The 20,200-nt window shown below is 37.4% G+C and overlaps 1 protein-coding gene across 1 annotated transcript in view; it reads right to left on the bottom strand.

The window, feature by feature from the left end:
* Positions 1–20,200, bottom strand: part of MANEA (mannosidase endo-alpha) — a 37,096-nt gene that overhangs the window by 5,882 nt on the left and 11,014 nt on the right. Inside the window, exon 3 of the mRNA XM_040983789.1 lies at positions 12,035–12,144. Coding sequence (XP_040839723.1) covers positions 12,035–12,144 — 110 coding nt within the window. The remainder of the gene's footprint in view (positions 1–12,034; positions 12,145–20,200) is intronic.

Genomic DNA, 20,200 nt, shown 5'->3' with positions numbered 1-20,200 from the left:
AAACATCATTCTGTTTTTAATAGAATTAAATTACAGCAATATTACATAAATGAAGGTAAGGTTTTGTCAGTAAGAAATTAAGATCAATTACTTTTTTCATTATTTTGTTGGTACTATATGTATTATAACTGTAAACATATACTTTTATTAGCTTTTGAATATTCTTTTTTTCTATTTTGTCATTCATTATATTTTGCTTCTCTTCTTATTTATTTAAGATTATATTAAGAGTAGAATGTTATATAAGGTGACTAACTATAACATAATACCACAAATGGAATAGTTGGCCCTTCCATAACTCACAAAATTGGAATACTGTAAAGTTGCAATCATAGAAACAAGCAATCCAATAAATGCATACATCACAAAAAACAGTCCTTGAACTTCATTAACAAGTTTAAACAGTAATATTAGATGTGTTACAAAAATAATACTGGATAAATATGTTTTATGTGTATGTTGAGTAAATAATATACGAATATACTTACATATCACACTGGAAAAACTAGCTATTTCATTTTATATTTTTCATTTTTATTCTTTTTAAAAAGAATTTATAACTTATGTATCATCTTTTTTTTAAAGAATTATTTGAAAGGTAGAGTGATAGAAATTGCTTATCTGCTGATTAACTTAAATGGCCACAGGAGTCAGGCCTGGAAAGTTGAAATCTAGAAGCTTCTGAATATTCTTTAAAATGATTTTGCCTCTTATTTGAAAGCTGAAGAGACACATACATACACATGGAAACAGACAGGGATCTTTCTCCACTTGTTCGCTCCTTAAATGCTAATGGCAGCCACAACTGGGCCAGATGGTAAATGGGAACCTGCAGGGCTCACCTAACATTTCCACGTGGGTAGCCGGAAAGGGAGCACGGAGCTATTCCCCGGGGACCCCGGAGTGAGCAGCAGGAAGAAGCTGGACCAGAAACAAGTGAGACTGGAACTGAGTGCTACGATGTGGCATCCTCAGTGAAAACTTAAACACCTGGCAAAAATCTCTTTTTCATATTTGCTCTTTAGCAAATTTAGGTACTTTAATATTGGTGTAATATTGTATTTTTAGTTGTTTCAGATACAATATTGTATTTTCTAATCTCCCATTTTATATATAATTAGTCATATCTAAACAAATATCCTATATCAAAATGAATTTGCCTTTATAGCTGTGAACTAAACGGTCAGCTTCGTCTGTTAAGACTAGATCAATTGAACTAGTTTTCCAATAAATCTAAAAAGGCATTATTGATATAATATTGATCATCTTTGTTCACATTGTTTTTAAGATTTACTTATTGTTATTGGGAATGCAGATATACAGACAGAGAGTGGGGAGAGACAGAGAGGAAGATCTTCCATCCGATGATTTACTCCCCAACTGACCGCAACAGCTGGTGTTGCACCAATCCGAAGCTGGGAACCAGGAGCTCTTCCGGGTCTCCCACATGGGTGCAGGGTCCCAAGGCTTTGGGCCGTCCTTGACTGTTTTCCCAGGCCACAAGCAGGGAGGTTGATGGGAAGTGGAGCTGCTGGGATTAGGACCTGTGCTCATATGGGATCCTGGCATGTTCAAGGCAAGGACTTTAGCCACTAGGCTACAGCACTGGGCTCTGTTCTAACTACTAAACTGGAATATTTCTAACTACTAAACTGGAATAAAAGTGCTTTGCAGTTTAATACTGTGACATGTCAGAATTTCTCCCTTCCATTTAGAAAAATCTATTAAAGTAACATTAAAATATTTGCATAAGGGTTGCTCAACATCAGAAAAAACATGATATTTGTTTTTGGAATTGGCTCATTTCACTCAAGGTAATGGTCTACAGTTGGGACCACTTTCCTCCAAATGGCAGAATTTCATTCTAATGGAAACGTAGTTTTCCATAGAGTAGATGTACTATAGTGTCCTCATACCTTCCTCTTGCAAAAGGCATCTGGGTTCTTGCCACGCCTTTGTTACTGTGGACAGTGCTGCTATGAATAAAGGCTGCTTTTTCATATATAGGTTTCACTTTTTTTTGTATTTACAGGAATGGGATTGCAGAGTCATATGGTATTTTTTGTAAAGTCCTTAGAGTATTCTCCGGCCTAGAGTGTGTGCTCAGGCTGGGGATTGTTCACCAGCACTACGAGAAACTGGAATACTTGGTTTTTGTGGCTAACTTCCGGTTTTCAGTGCTAAGGACAAACAAACAGCCCTGCCACTTTTCAACAATACTGGGGTGACAGATCTTTGTTTAAAATCTGTTCTTTGGTGGACTGAATAGGCTCGGCTGGAAAGCTGATTTTGATTTGGTAGGCCTCTTATAATATGGATGATTGTCATGAATAATGAACCCTTGGCAAGTCAATAAACTAGCTTTATCAATCTGGAAGTTACAGAAGTTTTCCTTTCCACATGTGCAGCTCTTTTCAAGTTCTTTCATCAGTCTCCTGCTGGGCAGCATCTTGGGGAAAATTAAAGCTTGATGGGCTGGGATGGCTCTGTTCCAGGTTGTAGGTGAAGTCTGAATCAGCTCTACAATTCTGAATCCCAGGCAAAAAGCTGTATATTCTCATATAAGGGAACAGCAGAACAGCATGTGATATGCAACATGTTTTCTCACATTTTGAAATAGGTCATAAAGCCAAATCAAGCATTAATGTCTTCATTGCCAATCAATATCATGAGAAACTATGTATAAATTTCAAGTTCTCTTGTGATAGCACAATCAATTTAACTTTTAATTCTACTTTCCATGAACTTTCTAAAGTTATTTTTTTAAGATTTATTTATCTATTTATTAATATTGGAAAATCAGATATACAGAGAGGAAGATCTTTCGTCTGCTGATTAACTCATGTAGCTGCAACTGACAGAGCTGAGTCAATCCAGAGCCAGGAGCCAAGAGCTACTTCTGGATCTCCCACACGGGTGCAGGGTCCCAAGGCTTTGGGCCGTCCTTGACTGCTTTCCCAGGCCACAAGCAGGGAGATGGATGGGAAACAGGTCCATATGGCATCCAGGAGCATGCAAAGCGAGGACTTTAGCTGGTAGGCTATCACGGCAGGCCCCAAATTTTCTGAAGTTTTATTGTATGCCTGTTCTTCCCAAGGATGGGAAGTATAACGATATGTGCAAAACAGTGTTACAGCTCATAGAACATCTTTGTCTCGTCTCACTGAAAAGATTTTATCATTGTTTTGTTAGTAATGGTTCAGGGTAGAGGGACAGAGTGGAAAGGATCCTTGTCTGATTTCCATATTCTCTGTACTGTCAACTCAATGATACCTATATGTTCTACTGCCCTTTTGTTAGAGTGATTATGCTGACAAGTCTATAACAGAAGAGATAAACTAGCCTTCTTGGAAATGATTTTGTCATTTCCATCAAAGCCCCTTAAACTGTTTAGCTCAGGGGGTTCGGGGCAAAAGCAACTCCCAACAGTGTGATGTCTGTGGGGGGGTGCCCCTGCCGGGCCGGACCCAATGCTGGGGACTCAGGCCAAAGACACTGCCAGAAGGCAGTGACCAAGTCCTTGGCTTTTTCCAGGTCCAAGACAGCTCTTCCCCCAGGGCAGGTATACCCTCATGGAAACTTGGGAACAGGATGCATGTCCTAGCTCCACCCTGTCGCTAACATCTTGTGGCAGGGCGAGTTTGGGAGGGCTTCGGGCTTTGGGTTGGGGGCAAAAGCAACTCCCGACAGTGTGGTGGCTGTGGTGGGGGGCTTCCCCTGCCAGGGTGGACAAAATGCTGGGAACTCAGGTCAAACCACTGCCAAGAGGCAGTGAATGAGTCCTTGGCTTTGGGCACCAAATGGTGCCAAGTTCTGCCTGCTGGCCACCCAGTGGCAAACTCTGGGGTTTTTAGGATATGTAATTGCTACCTAGGGACCCCCATGAATAAGGACAGTGTTAGTGTAGGTGAGAGATGAATTCTAGGCGATTCCCAGTAACAGGTCATGAAACTTTTGGGCAAGCATGGGGACTGAGACCTAGTGGTTTGGTGGGGAGTGTCCATAAGACCTATTTGGGCCAGACTGATTCACCAGCCCAATTAGCAATCCTGAGATGGGCTGCTAACATAGAGCATCACCGACTGCCACACACCAGTCCATACCAAAGCTCTGGATGGGGGCCTGTCTAGTAGGCTAAGTACCAATACCTGACTGGGTGGTTAAATAGTAGACTGGTCACATTTGGCAGGTCAAGACACTAACCAGCACACGAGAGAACTCAGACCAGGGGTAAACTCTGTGGGGAAATGTGGGCCCAACCCTGTGGAAATACAAGTCCCACAGGTTAGCTCACAAGCTGGAGTGGTGATGGCTGAGCTAGGTGTGACCATGGCACCGGCTCTCACTTATGGGTAAAGGAAACAATAGCAGTATGGGCAGGTCAAGGCAGCAGCACCCAAAGGTCCATCCTAAAATAGGATGTGGGGTGAGCTGGGCTGCAACTGGAAGGGGCGGACCGGGCAGGACCAAGCAAATCCCAACTCACAAGAAAGAATAAAAATTAGGGTGGAGCACATGTCATACTGAACTAGGCTCTTATACTGACTGGTCTGCAAAAGCTGGAGATACTATGCCATAGCATCAAAGGCAAAGGTTGAGACAGGTGGGGGGTCTTTGGCAATTGGGTCAGAGCACCCACTGGCACATACATAATCAAAGCTGGGAATAGACTCGTTGGGGAGCTGTGAGAGTATACACTTGCTGGGTGCAGGGGCCGGAGTGGGCGCTGCATTCTGGTCTGGTCTGGATATAGCTGCAATCTCCACAGGCACAAGTGTGAACTGGAGCTGGGAGCACCAAGCCAGGCTAGATGCCAGCACCATCTGGTGCTCTGGAAAACCTGGGTAGATGTAGGATGGACTAGGCTGAGTCTCTGTCCCTATGGAGCCATGTGTGAGCAGTGTCTGGGTATGGATAAGCCTGGGCTAGACTGAAACATCCAACATCAAGAACTGGAATGAATTGAAGGCCAGCAATGAGGGCTGACCCATGGAACCAGCAGTATGTGCAAGATCTGGCATAGGGAGAGATTCTGATGGAGGAGCTTGGGAAACTCCTCTGTCGGTACACAGTCCCTACAGGTGAGCACAAAAACCATGAAAGGGACCAACCCAGACCAGGCCAGAGGAAGATACCCACTGCATACATTTGGCATAGGTGGGGGGCAGACCAGGCTGAACCCATTCACATCATCCGCTGGTGAATCCGAGCACTAGAATATAATGTGGGTCAGGCCGGGTTCGGTTGCGACACAAACCAGTGCACATTATGGAATGCCAAGGAGGGGTAAGCCATTCTGGATGTGGTTGCAGCACTGGAACAGCACATGTGAGAACCAGGGGGGGGAGGGGCAGAGCCAGCAGGGGGAATGTGGGCTCCACTGCTGGGCAACCACTCCCACTGGAAAGCACGAGTTGGGATGGGGGCAGACCAGACCAGGCAAGGCTACAACAACTGTGGACCTCAGGTGAGCTAGATCAGTGAAGGGCCAGGTTGGGCTGACTGCCAACTGGTGCAAGCAAAAATTAGAGTGGTGACGGGGGGTTGGCATTTCAGCAGAATCAGCTGGCAGAGGCTGGCATTTGGGAGCTTAATCTGTCAAATTAAACTCCAGAACCACCTGGAGAGTGCATAATCCAGAATTTGGAGTGGCCTAGTAGGGAGATAATGGGCACCTCCCTTTTGAGTTACCACTCCTACTGGACAGGGACAGGGGTGGCTAGACAGAAAGGCATTCGCCAGTATGTGTGTGGGCTGGATAGTAGGATTGGTTGGGTTGAACTAGGCTTCAATGCACATTGACATGTACGAGAGCTAAATGGGAAGTGGGAGAGACTGAACAAGTCTACGGTACATACTGGCAAGCATGGGAACCAGGGTGGGGGCAGGCCTGGTGGGGATTATGGGGCATCACCCCAGCTAGGCTGCAGCTTCCACTGGTTTGTGTGAGGGTCGAGTATGAAGTGCACAGGATCGGGCTGGACTACAACACCCATTGGTTCACATGGAAGACAGGGCTGGAAACAGAACTGATCCAGCAATTGAAAAGACCAGCATATGCATAAGTAGATTGGGGTGATGGACTGTGCCAGACCCTGAATTAGTCAGCACACACAAGAATCAGGTCTGGGATCACCTCAGACAAAATTTTTTTGGAGATCCCTCCAACTGAACTGCTGATCTCAGAACCCCAACCATGAAGGGACTATGTCAGCTAGTAGATTCTGAATAGATTTCATCGCAATTGGAACGGCAAAATCGGCGGCAATTCAGACCTATTGAACTATCAAAACTGCTTCAGCAGGACCCTCGGAGCATGCCTTGCACCAGGGACCCAGGATGGGAGGAAGGCTTGGTGGGGCTTTTCCCTTTGTTTCTCCCCTGACCCCAGACACAGAGGAAAATGATGATATTAGTGTGAAAACAATGGTATTACCCACTTTCCTATGGCCATTGACTCTTTGTACCCTAAGTAATTAAGTAAGATTATTACAAAAAATAATAAAAAATTGTTTAGCTCAAAGGTAATGCTAAGTGAGTAACTAAAGCACTATTTTTTGTTCATTTTTTTGGTAATTATTTGCTCATGCTTTTAAAAACACTAACTTACAACACTAATTTTACCTGGTTGAAGTGAATGTATCAAATTTATAATTACAGAGTAATTACAAAATTACTTTTACTAATACAATTTTAGAACCTTGTGAAATTTTAACTAACACACCTAGCAATAATAATGTTAATTGTAGGACAAAAGTATCCTCTGAAAACTCCCTGTTCTTAAAAAGAATAAGAATAAAGGATAGACATCTTCATCTCAAACAACAGACAATAAATAAACCACAGCAAAAAATGTGATTCATTGATGAAGACCAAATCTGAATCAATGTGTTATAATTTGTAGAATATTTTCAAAACAAAATTGATGAATTAAGAGGCCTTTTGAAGACTGAAAGAACTATGAAATCAATATTAAATTGGAGAAATGGGTCGAAAATTTCCTTGCTGTGCAGATTAAGAATGATGTTACTAATAAACCAATTGTAAAATTTTATACATGGTTACACATGTGCATTCTCAGTTCCAATTTATCAAGGCTGGATTTACATCATTATTCTTTCACACTGTCTTTAAAGAATTCCAGTAAAGCACTGTCATTAAATGTGACTGTGTTCCAGCTGCCTGCTACTGTGCCTGAGGATGCAGTGGAAGATGGTCCAAAAGCCTAGGCCCTTGCCACCCACCTGGGAGACCCAGCTGGAATCCCTAGTTCTGGATGCAGGCTGGAACAGCCTCATGCATTACAGCTGTTGGGGAAAGAATCAGCAGATGGAAGATATCTTCATCTCTGATTTTTTCTTGTTCTTCCTCTCTCCCATTGCCAATATAACTCTTTCAAATAAAAAAAAATGAATCATACAAAAATCAGATATTTTTCTAAACAACACCAAAGTGGAAATCACAGAAAATTCCAATAAAAAAAAAAAAGCCTTCTGTGAATCTGTCTTGTCATTTCACAAATGACAGGGATAAGCCAAAGGATTAAGGAACTAACTTGAGTCTGGAGATTCTCAGCCAGACGAGCTCATTTCACTGCCCTGGATCTAATCTTCCTCATACTACACCAAGTTACTCCCAAAACAGGAGGCCAGAGAGTTGCTACAAAATTTTATGAAACATTCACAGTAAGCTATCACATTCTAAATCTTCCTGATCATCTGATATAAAATCTGATATAAAGAGATCAAGTTTTCTGGCAACATTTACTCCATTAATGATAAGGCTTGTTGTCCCAAACAGCCACACAGAAGTTTGGGGCACAAGAAAAACTAACCTATCCTCATCCATCAGAACATTTCCACTTTGTTTTTAAAATGTTCCTGAAAGTACTACAACAGCCATGTTCTTAAACTCTCATCTCCAAAGATTTTAGCAGTAACAGATATGTGGCCTTTGGACCTGCTTTGTGGAAGGTAAGCCAATCATTATCCAGTCTCATTGGGGTCAGACCTGGAGGTTTGCCTCTGCTGTTTCCACTGTCAATGAGAATTCACTGAACAGCTCTGAGGATACGTGACAGTTCTTGACAATCAGCTTGTTTGAAAGATGTAAGCTGCAGCTTTATGTGAAGGGTTCAAAAAGTTAGTATTTTTAGCTGTTTCTCTTTTCCTAGAATTTCATTTCTATTCCTCAATAATTAATACATTTTAAGCAGAAAATATAAGATTTAAATAAAATCAGTTCATCTTATTTCTACTTGAAACAAAATATTTCCATCATGATCCACTTCATCTTACACAGAGCTCAATCCCTAGGAATGAGAGGATGCTATTGAATTATGACAGATAAACTGTAAAAAGTTTAGAATTAAAAAAAAAGTCCCAAAATTTAAAAAATGTTGGTAGCATCTGAGAATTTAGGGCACACAGATAATAGTTAAAATGAAGTGTAATCACCATCTAAATGCAGAATATGAAAACATACAGTATTTATAATTGAAGACAAACCTGAACAACAGAGCAATCAGAAAAAGCATCATTAGACAAAAACATTATTGTTCAAGCAGCATGGACAATGTAAAAAGTAACACCGCCAAGATCATGAGGAAAAGATCATGGATAAACATGTCTTTCACAGCTGAATTTAAACGATTCATCAGTTACATATAAAATTCCATGTGCTTGTTTTCAAACTTCATGTTATGTTTCACTGGTCTCTTCATATTGAGACAGGCATCATGTTTAATTTTAAATCTCACCATTTCACATAAAATGCTGTTTCCTAGACAGACAATGTTACTGCTTGTTATTAAAGGTTTTTTTTTTCTTGAATTTCACTTTATTCTTACATATGTAAACTTCCGGGACCACCACCCTGTCAAATCCTGTATGTATATCTAAGTGAAAGATTTCACTAGGCTCTCAACAAGTTTGATTCTTCACATCAAATCTATATTTGTTCAATCATATTGTTATTTCATAGCGTCTAATAAAATATCAACAATTGCTCTATCTATTGATGTTATTTTCAATGTACTTTGTCTATCCATCCCCATAGCATAAGAATTACTCCAGATTGTGCATTTGAAAATATATGTAATTCTTTTTGAAACAGTAGTAACTGCATGTGTGTGCGCATGTGTGCGTGCGTGTGTCACGGAAGGGGTATAGACAGACAGGAAGACTGAAGCAGAGATCTCGCTGCTTCACTTTCTATGTGCTTATAATGGCCAGGACAGATATCCTGCCATTTCAAGATGTGATTGCTGCAAAAATCTCCCCTTCCACTCAGACCTTGAATTCCTCATGAATTAAAATTAGGCAATGAGGAGGGATGATTGGCAAGATTCTTGATAAAAAAAAAATAATTACCTAGCATGGCTGCCTTGGTCTCAGGGACCTAGTGCTTGCCTAGACACTGAGCGTTTATATTTAATATATTGTATAAAATTTGACGGGTTGAAGGAAAAAAGCTGGAAAGCTGGTAAGAAGCTAAAGTTGGCTCCGGCCAAGTTGCCTTCCTCTTTGATCCCTTTGTCTTCTGGCTTCTCCTTTTTGGTTTTTCTCCCTTTCTGTGATATCTTTTTCACTTTGTTTTCACTCTTGGCTTTCTTAAGTAAGGAAAATGCTTGTGGCCACCTTCTCCTTCCTCATCAGTCTTAAGACTCTTCTTCACAGACAATGCATCTATCAGAAGGACACACAGACAGATGTGCACTTGTTGGGGTGGTCTCCATCCTAATTTCCACTTTTACAGTGGAAGGCATTTTCAGGAGTAATCTAGACTTGTACCGCAGGCAAATTGTGGCAACATGCTTGGCTTCTCAAGCAGCCAGGGTATGATCTTTTACAGATTTTCATTAGTGTTTTGGCTAATCAGTTTGGAAGGATTCACATGAAGCTTAAAATCAGGTCCAAGTTATTTGAAGTAGTCACTGTACAAAAACTCATTAGGGATCTTTGTGCCCAGGGCCATAGCTGTTCCTCATATGCAACACTGGGAGATGTTACCAATGGTGTAACCCACTTGCTCTCAACATCAGCATAAGCAAGTTAAAGTTTCCAACAAATTTCACACATTTGGTGTGTCCTTTGTTTCAAACAGAAGCAATCTAGGCTACACCTTCATATAGAAATTCTGAGATCATTCAACACTGAAACAGTTCCATTATCTTGGCCATGACCAGTTTGGTTATGGCCTCAAAGTACTTGTCTTCAATCTCATTGCCTTTTTCCAAAGCACAAATTCCATAGGTCTCTAATTCTTGGGAAGTAATCTCTGCTTTTATCAAGGGACACGGTCATGACTGGGTTTGCGGTATAGAGGCTTTATCTATGCTACTGTCAGGGTATCAATATGTGGTACCTCTCTTGATATAATGATTGATGTAACAGAAATCAGATGCCTTGGACTTCTTAGCACAATGCAGATTCCCAGTTGAATTCACAATATCTGTCTCACTCTAACTAAATTTCATAGAACTTTTCAGAGATAGGGACTATAGGTGAGCAATGAATTGTCAGCTGTGCAATAAGGATTCAATGGATGCCTTTGTCTATAATAGTAGTAATAGATTATCCTCCCAATGTCCTCACGTTCTCTTCCCATCATTCAGGTCTGCTGCCCTTCCCACTATACCCCCTTTTCAATTATTCATATTACATTTTCTCCATTAAAATTAATTTTAATAATGGTCCATCAAATTTGGTATCTTCTCCCAAAAAAGCTTTAAAAAAATGCTTAGTTTATACAGGCTACTGATTTTGAAGTTGTTGAAATCTATTTTACTTATTTGCAAACTTTTAAAGATTTATTTATTTATGTGAAAGAGTGACTCAGACAGAGGAAGAGAGAGAGAGAGAGAGAGAGAAAGAGGTTTATAATATCTTATTTCATTCCCCAAATGTTTACAATTGTCAGAGTTTTGCTGGGCTAAAGCCAGAACTTCCTCTGGTTTTTCAGCGCCTTAGCAGGGAGCTGGTTCAGAAGCAGAGCAGCCAGTGCTCAACAGGTGCTCTTGTAGGATACTGGCAATGTGTTAGGTTAATCTTATCATACTATAATACTGTCCCATAATTTTTACACTACTTTCATTAGTTATTTCATCCACTTCACTAATCATAGTATCATTAATATTGCTAATTAAATTTTACTACTATTTACTTTTATAAAACTTAAACTTCACTTCTGATGTTTTCTTCAAGTAGGTTAAGTTTAGATTAAATATTTAAACATATGTTAAATGGTTTGATGTTATTAATTTCCAGTTGCATTGATTGCATGCAGAGAATAAGGATTTTTCTTACAATATGTATTTATTAACACTAATATTGGTTTTTTTGTTTTTAATCTGGAGTTTCAAAAAAAACCTGGAGTTTCAAGGATTTTCTCGGTCAGTAAAAAAATTCCCCTTTGTAGTGTCATATAAATCCCTGTGGTGATTACTATTTCCATAATTCACTAATTTCTGAAAAAGAAAAGTAAGACGCTTAATTGCTCACTTGTTTTGCAATCTGGGAAGAAGACAACTGATCTTAAAGTTGCAATCTTTCACTTTCTGCATTCCACATGCACTTAAATCATGCGTGCATATTTTAAATAAGGCAACGTGAATTTGAGTTTTAAAAAAAAATATTTTAGCAAGAATTTATTTTCTAATTGCTGTACAAATGTGTGAAGTCAAATGTTAGCATTTGTTCTTGGTGAATTTTGACATTGAAGGCTTTTAGGCATATTAACTTCTTAGTAATTTCCACTTTATCTTAAGAAACAACCTTTAAAACTTCTTTGTTTTTGCCAAAATAGGCAATACCCATTAATATTAAACATAAGAGAAAAATATCAAGTATTACTGAACTATTACAAATTAAATGTAGCTTAAAATACAAAATGCTTCTTTGCAAAACACAGTACCAATAAGAAGGATTTTAAGTTAAACATTTTTAGTCTTTTTTAGTTAAAATAAGCACTCCAAAAATTATTACCTTATCTCAAAATGTTAACTTGTACATAGCTTGAAATTAAAATAAAATACCTTTAGATTATATTTCTGAGCTTTATCCAAAATAGTCGGCACCAAGTCATCAGCAGGTTGTCCATTAGCATCGTTTGTATCTGGTGGATACCAAGACAGGGCTAGCACACCTAATGTCAATAACCAAAAGCAAAGGAAGGGAAAAAGATAGAAACATAAATGATTATAGGTAGTCAAAAAAAGTGTAGAATAATTTTTAATTTTGGTATTTGTGTTGCCGAAGTGAGCACGATAATTTTCAAATAGATAGAAACATTGAAGTTATTTTTCTCCTCCTTCATACATATGGTTATTTTATTACATTATCTAGTCAATATTTACCAATTTTCAGTAAGACATCAACAGTATCTCTTTAAAGTCAATATACTTCTATTTGTTTTAATTAATTATAATTACACATATTTCTGATCTAGAGTGTGATATTTCAACATTTGTATACTATGCCTGCTGAACGAATAGGGGTACTCATCATTCATCTTTTTTTGGTTGTTACTTTTTTATTTTATTACAGCTTAAAACTCCTTTGCTTCCTAACACAGATTATTATCAATTGATCTTCTGTGATCTAAGCCTCCTTTCATAATTTTGTTTATTTTTATCAATAAAGAGGAAGCGAGAGAAAACAAAGTGGCTACATATTAATACTCCTAATTTTCCAGCCCTAAAATTTTTACTAACATCTTGCAGTAATGATGAATTTTTTAGAACTGATGAAACACTGTAGTGGATTATCATTAACTGCACCCCAAAGCTTATACTAGGGTCCACCCTTTTTGTTGTATAGATGAGTTCTGACAAATGCAGGGTGTTATTTGTTCATCATTATAATATCATACCGTGTAATCCATGAAACAGCAATGAATTTGACAAGAAAAGAAAGTATTTGAAATAAATGAAATGGAAAACAAGAACATCAAAACATATGGGGTGTAGCCAGAAAAAAAAAAAAAAGAAAAAAGTATGGATCAGGTTGCTGAAATTACATTTTCCATGATCGTTTCCTTATATCAGAGAACATATGGTAGTTGTTCTTTTATGATTGACTCATTTCATTGAGCATAATGGTCTCTAGTTGGGACCACCTCATTTTAAATGGTATAATTTCATTGTTCTTAATAACTGAACAATATTCCATGGATTAGATATACCGCAGTTTCTTTAACCACTCTTCTTTGGACACGCATCTGGATTGTTTCCATGTCTTTGCTATAGTAGGTTGTGCTGCTGCTTTTTGTTGACTCCTGGCTTCAGCTAGGCCACAGCCCTGAGTATTGCTGCCATTTTAGGGAGTGAACCAACAGATAGAAGATAACTCTGTATTTATCTCCTCTCTATGACTTTCTGTATTTCAAATAAACAAATAAACCTTAAAGAAATGAAGATTCTTGATTTTAATACAATGTAAGAGTTTCTGGAAAAGAAACTCTATCACTATCACTCAGAGCACTATCACTTGTGGAATCAGCTCAACTGAAAAAAGACATGGAGAATGAAAATTTCTTATTCCAAAAAGCTAAAGAGAGTAAAGAATTCCTTGGCCAAAATGAAGGGATAACCAAACATACATACAATGATAACCAAACACAAAAACAAAGACCACAACATGAACATGATCCAGCAGAAACAAAAAGCAACAGAAATGAACATACACAAAATTCAGATAATACTATCACACACTCCCTTCAGAGTTCAATAAGTATAAAAGGCACAATTAGTAAAATTGACAAATTCAGAAAACTGTTGTTATGACATTGTTCCTATTTCATCTCCCAATCCATTATCCCACCTTTATGAGGTTGGGTATTACAGTCGAATGTCATGGAGTTTGAATGCATAGCTAATCATGTATTAGCTATACGACTGTGAGCAGTTAACTTCTCATGGCTTCTGTAGCCTCCTCACCAAAACTAAGGCTGATTTTTATCTTAAAGAATATACATGACATTTCATCACCCCGACTAGTATCCAATACATGTTGGTTCCTTTCTCTTTTTTCTTCTTTATTATTTCTTCAAAGTTAGTGCTCTCTCCCTGCCACTCTCCTCTACACACAGAGATTTTGCATATTGATACTATAATCTCCATTGCAATTTTTCTTAACTCTCATCCTTTGGTGACTTATATTCCTGTTCTCTCTCAAATAAGCACATCTCCAGTGCTCACTAGCCATATGTCACTGGACAGCACAGATATGGAACATTTTTTCATAGAAAGTTTTACTGGACAGCACCACCAAATAATCATAATTCACTAAGCACAGAAGCACCTTTTTATGCCTGATGATTTATTTTTTCCAATCCTCTTTATAGTTATGTTTCAGCTCCTTAATGTATCAATCTTGACTTCCATATATCCATTTCTCTTTTTTCTGTTGTGTATTTCATGTTTAATGAAAAAAACAGAATGAACATTCTTTTTTATATTTTTTGTCTCACCACACGCACATGAAAATAGATAAAAATGAAATAAAAAGCTAGCAATACCATCCTACTTGTTTCATTTTACTTATCTGTCATGCTTTTTAAGGCAATTTGTATATTTTTTTTTCTATAGGTAAAGCTTCTAAATTAAAATGATACAGGTTTGATGAAGCTTGATTTTTTATATATCCATTTCTAACACCGTTCTGTGCTCCATAATTGAACCACTCATTACGCCTGACTAAATAGGTTAGGAAACATATCAATGGTGATTCAATTCCTGAAGGTATTGGACATCTTACAATGGTAATAAATTCTAATAGCAAAAAAAAAAAAAAAAGATTCTAATAGAAACCACAAAGGTTTCTAAGTCAAATGAGTAAAATTTATAAGAGATGATAGTCCACATTTCTACTGAACCAATTACTTAGCTACTACACTTCAATACAAAGCCTCCTTTTTAAATATGACATACTAATGAAAAAATCTGGCTGTCATTTCATGAGAATCTATTATAATGATTTATCATGCACAGGACTGCAATGTAACTAATACATATACTTGAGTGAAGTATTGAGAATTTAATATATGTTCCAATTTGGGTGCATAATTATGAATGTGTTCAGAGAGAAAACCCAGCTTTAACTGTATACATACGTGGATTTTAATTAAAAACAGTGGCCAAATGTAAAATTTTAACAAAGAAAGAATGAAAGAAAAAGTTGGGGAAAGAATGTCAAAAACAGATTGTCCATCCAGTGGTTCACTTAACAATTATATCTATTCTGAGCCTAGGACAGACCAAAGCCAGTTGACCACTAAGCTAGAGTTCACAAGGGCATTACACCGTTTGTGGCAGGAACCTAAGTACTTGGCTCATCATCAGCTAACTCATATAACCATGGGCGTGAAGATGATCAGATAGGCACAGCAGTGACAATACAAACCAGGGGCTCTGATATGTAACAGGGGCCAAAACTACCTGCTTAACTTGCTGTGCTATGACATCCAAACCTACAATGATTTTAAAAGCAAAACTATGCATCTAAAAAGAATAGTAATTAAAAACATAGGGTTTGAAGTCAGAGCTGGAGAATCAAGTCCCAACTCTGTTCACTCCACAGATGAGTATCTATTGGCAAGATATTTTATATAATTTTTCCTATATATAAAATAATAGGTCCATATTATAAGACAAAATCTGTTCTATAAATGTATAAAAGAGAGGGTGTATTACACAGAGTAAAAACATCAAAATATTAATACAAGTAACATTTAATGAAGACATTTATTAAAGACAAAATTATAGTAAATAAATTTGGATAACATCTTTCTCACAGAGCTTGTGATGTGTTTTCTTATATACAGATTACTACTTTATACAGAGCACTTCCTAGGCCTTCTACTTTCTTCCTTTCTGTTTTGTTACTTTTTGCAAAAGTTTATTTTTAATTAACTTTTAAATCACAGTCTTAATACAGTACTAAATATAACATTCAACAAACAAAAAGTAGAAAAAGCATAGTTCTATAGGTGTATAGACAGACAATGGCTAAAATTAAGAAATCATGAGATGGCAATTTAATTCTTATGCATATAGAGGTATAAATATATATTGTTCCTATATAAAATAATATTTTACATTATTAATTATTAAATGATTTTCGAATATAATATTAAAATTAATTTATATTATAACATTAATACAATATATTAATATTATAATATAAATCCTTATATATACACTATTAGGGTATTTCATATTTGTGTGTGTGTGTGTGTGTATATATATATACTATATAATTAGTATTCTATATTGAGTACCACATATCAGAAAAGACAAAACACAGTAATCAACAGTTGTATGCACTTTGCACTGAAAAGATATGATTTCATTCTTTTGTATGGATGAGTAGACTTTTGTTGTATATATTTGCTACATTTTACGTATTCCTCAGCTGATGGATATCTGGGTTGAATCCATATCTTACCTATTGAGAACTGAGCTGCAATAGATACGGTGGTACCAAAAAAAAAAAAAAGTTCATTAGGAAACACAAAAAGACCACAAATACCCAGAGCTATCCTGAGAAATTAAAATCAAGCTGGAGGAATCACAATTCCAGAACTCAAGACAGAAACAGAGCAGTGGTCATCAAAATAGTGTGGTGCTGGTGAAGAAACAGAAGACATCTGTTGAAAAAGGAGTGGATAAAGAAAGTATAGTACATCTACTCCATGGAATACTACTCAGACATTAAAAAGAAATAAATACTACCATTTGCAACAAATAATCTAATCCAAAAAGGACAAACATCATATATTCTCTCTGATATAAGGCAACTTTCATGCAAAATATAAGACCAATACCCCTTTCAATACTATCTTTGCTACATTTCAGGGGGGGTTAATTTTTTTTAATTAATTTCCTTGCTTATTCACAGGTCACACAATAGCACTGTTTGCTTCAGGAGGGTCTTTGACGTTTTCATTTCTTCATTTCTTCAATAACACATTGGTCATTCAGTAGCATGTTATTTAACTTCAAATTCTTGTAAATATTCTATTATACTATCTTTTGTTGATTTTGTTTTATGGCTTTTCATTTAAGGGGATGTATAATGACTGTGTAGTAGAGATAATCACATACAGATGTGAAGATACAATACAATGAGCATCTCTGCTTACAAATCAAAGATGGACTCCCAATGAAATTGCTGAATGTATCCTGACAACAAGAATGCTTGACTGTCTGCCATTGTTCCTGCCTACAATGTCAAGCTACACTTAAACAGTAGAGTGCAGGGCCCTGCACAGTAGCATAGTGTCTCAAGTCCTCACTTTGCATGTACTGGGATCCCATATGGTTGTTCAGTCTAATCCTGGTGGCCTGTTTCCCATCCAGCTCCCTGCCTATGGCCTAGGAGAAGAATGAAAGACAGCTCAAAGCACTGGGACCCTGCACCCAAGTGAGAGATTGAAATAAGACATTCTGGCCATTGCGGCTGCTTGGCGAGTGAATCATAGGATGGAAGATGTTCTTCTCTGTCTCTGCCTATTTTTCTGTATCTGACTTTCCAACAAAAATAATTCTTAAAAAAAAACAGCAGAGTGTCGGACTTAAAAGTGATTGTTAAAGACAATACAATTGTAATGATATGGGGGAAACCAGTGGACACGGGTGGGGTTTTGGGGAAGGATGAAGGAAAATCCTGGAGCCCATGGAAATGCACCATGGAATAATAAAATAAATAAAGTTTTTAAAATGTATTGAAAAAAGTACTTTCAAAGACAAAAGTAATTAAGACTTACATGTGAAACAAATGTGATCTCACCAAACAGAATTTAAAATTACTGTGACTGATGTGTTAGAGTATCTCATGGGAAAGATAACAAATATGCATGCAATGTCAGGTGGGAAACTTCAACAGAGCTATTATAAGAAAAAATATAAATAGGGATATAAGAAATAAAAAGAACATCAAGAGGAATAATGCTTTTGATAAGAAAATCAGTAGAGTTGAGGGTGGGGTCAATACATAAAACACGTGGAGAAAAGTGACTGGGGAAAACACAAACTACAAAACATGGAACATGGTACAAAAAGCTGTGGGAGAGATATCAAGGATACGGCACACATACATTTGGGAATCCAAAAAAGCTACAAGATTGATTTGTAGGAAATTCTTAGTAATAAAATTAGCAAAAGACAAAAAAAAACCATACTCAAAATTGTCAGAAATTGCATCAGTCTCATCTGCAATTACTTTGCCAAACAGGTCAATAATATCTCCCACTACATCATGATCAGCTGTTGCTTTACTGCCACAAATCTTTTTTAAAAAAATGCAATCTATAAAAAAAAATGCTTAAACATTTGCAAGGCTTGGTGAATATTTATAGGTACTTTCAAGTTTAAGCTAATTGTGAAATATTTTTTGTTTCATCATTAGCACAAAATTAAGTGGCAAACATTCACTGCAATGTTGATGGATCTCTTTGATTACCTTCATTTTTAGGGGTTGACACTGTGGTCCAACAGGCTAATTATTCACTTTCAAGTGCCAGAATCCCAAAGGAGTGCTGGTTCATGTCCCGGATGCTCTACATCCAATCCAACTCCCTGCTTATGGCCTAGGAGAGCAACAGATTATAGCCCAAGTTCTTGGGACCCTGAACCTTTGTGGGAGACCTGGAAGAAGCTCCTAGCTCCTGGCTTCCAAATGGCTCAGTTCCAACACTGCAGTTATTTGAGGAATGAACCAGGGAATGGAAGATCTTTCTCTCTGCTCTTCCTTCTCTCTGTAAATCTAATTTTCTTCTGTATAATAGACTAACATGCCAGGAAACAAAGATATGTTACACTATACATGTCTACTTCTGAATAGAAGGAGACCACCCAATGAAACTGTTAAATGTATTTTGACAACAGGATACTAGACATTTGCCGTAGTCTATACCTACACTGTCGTGACACACTTAAATAGCCGAATGTTGGACTTGTGACAGTTGTTGAAGCACTACTGCAATAATAGGGAGGGAAATAGTTGGGGAGGGAATGAGGTAGTGGAAGCAATGGAATGAAATGTCTGTGCCTATGGAATCAATCATGAGAAATTATAACAAAGAAAAGGGAAAAGAAAAAAAAATCCTCCTTTTTAATTTAGTCAGCTTTTTAATATCTTTAATTAGCTTCTTTCATTACATTCAGCAAGGATTTTAACAGTTTATTCTGTTTCTTCAAGTCCTATGCAACAGCACACTCCTCTAATACTACACAGGCCTGTCTTCCAACACCTTATGTACCTTTGCTATAAACATAAATGATTCATTTTTCCTGTAACTGTTAAAGTTATGAGTGCCTGTGTCTTCTCACATTTCAACAACTTTATATTATGGAGCAGAGAATAAGCCAAAACAGCACTGAGCAATTTCTGTAGTTCTTGACCCCATATGTGGTACCACAAGAAACCTGATGCCCATGTCCCCAGCCATTTTGTTACCCTTTGTGCTAGTGTGTGGGAAACTAGGCCCAAGAGAGGAAGATACATTACAATTCAGTGGGACTGGGAGGATGCTTTCCATGACATTTCTTCTTATACTCCATGTTGTGTGCCTATGCGTTTACTGCATTTCTTCATATAATATATCAGGTGTGAAATTTTCCACGTGTGACATTCTGTTGACATTTATCAAGATTCAGCACTAAGAACAAGGAATTTTAGATTTTCACGTTTAGAATGTTCAATCTGTAGTTTTCCATTGTTATAATAATAAATTTATTAACAAAATTAGCTTTTCAAAACAACACACATTTATTATCACAGTTCTGTATGTAGGTTGGGGCACCATTTAAGTGCCTAATCAAAGGACCAGACTAGTCAAGCTTCCTTTCTGGAAGCTTTAGGAAAGAATCAATTTTCTTGGCACTCAAAGCTTACAGAAACTCCCTGGTATTTTGGTTCCTGAAACCTCTTACCCTATCTTAAAGGACAGCAACATCAGATCAAACAGATTTTACATAACCTTCTGATGCTTTTTCCTTTTTGAGTTGTTAGGACTCAAGTGATCAGCCTAACCTGGGACAATGCTAGTTACCTCCTAGTAAGTTGATTAAGCTTTACATCTGCAACACCCCTCGCCCCTTTATAAAGGGTTTATTTATTTTTATTGGAATGACAGATTGGATTTACGGAGAAAAGCTGACACACAGAAAAATCTTGTATCATGCTTCACTCCCTAAATG

This window comes from Ochotona curzoniae, unplaced genomic scaffold (assembly GCF_017591425.1).
Source record: "Ochotona curzoniae isolate NIBS_2020 unplaced genomic scaffold, NIBS_Ocur_1.0 contig_3819, whole genome shotgun sequence".
Classification (NCBI taxonomy): Eukaryota; Metazoa; Chordata; class Mammalia; order Lagomorpha; family Ochotonidae; genus Ochotona; species Ochotona curzoniae.
Note: the sequence above shows the minus strand (reverse complement) of the source record. Positions and strands in the feature narration are given on the sequence as shown.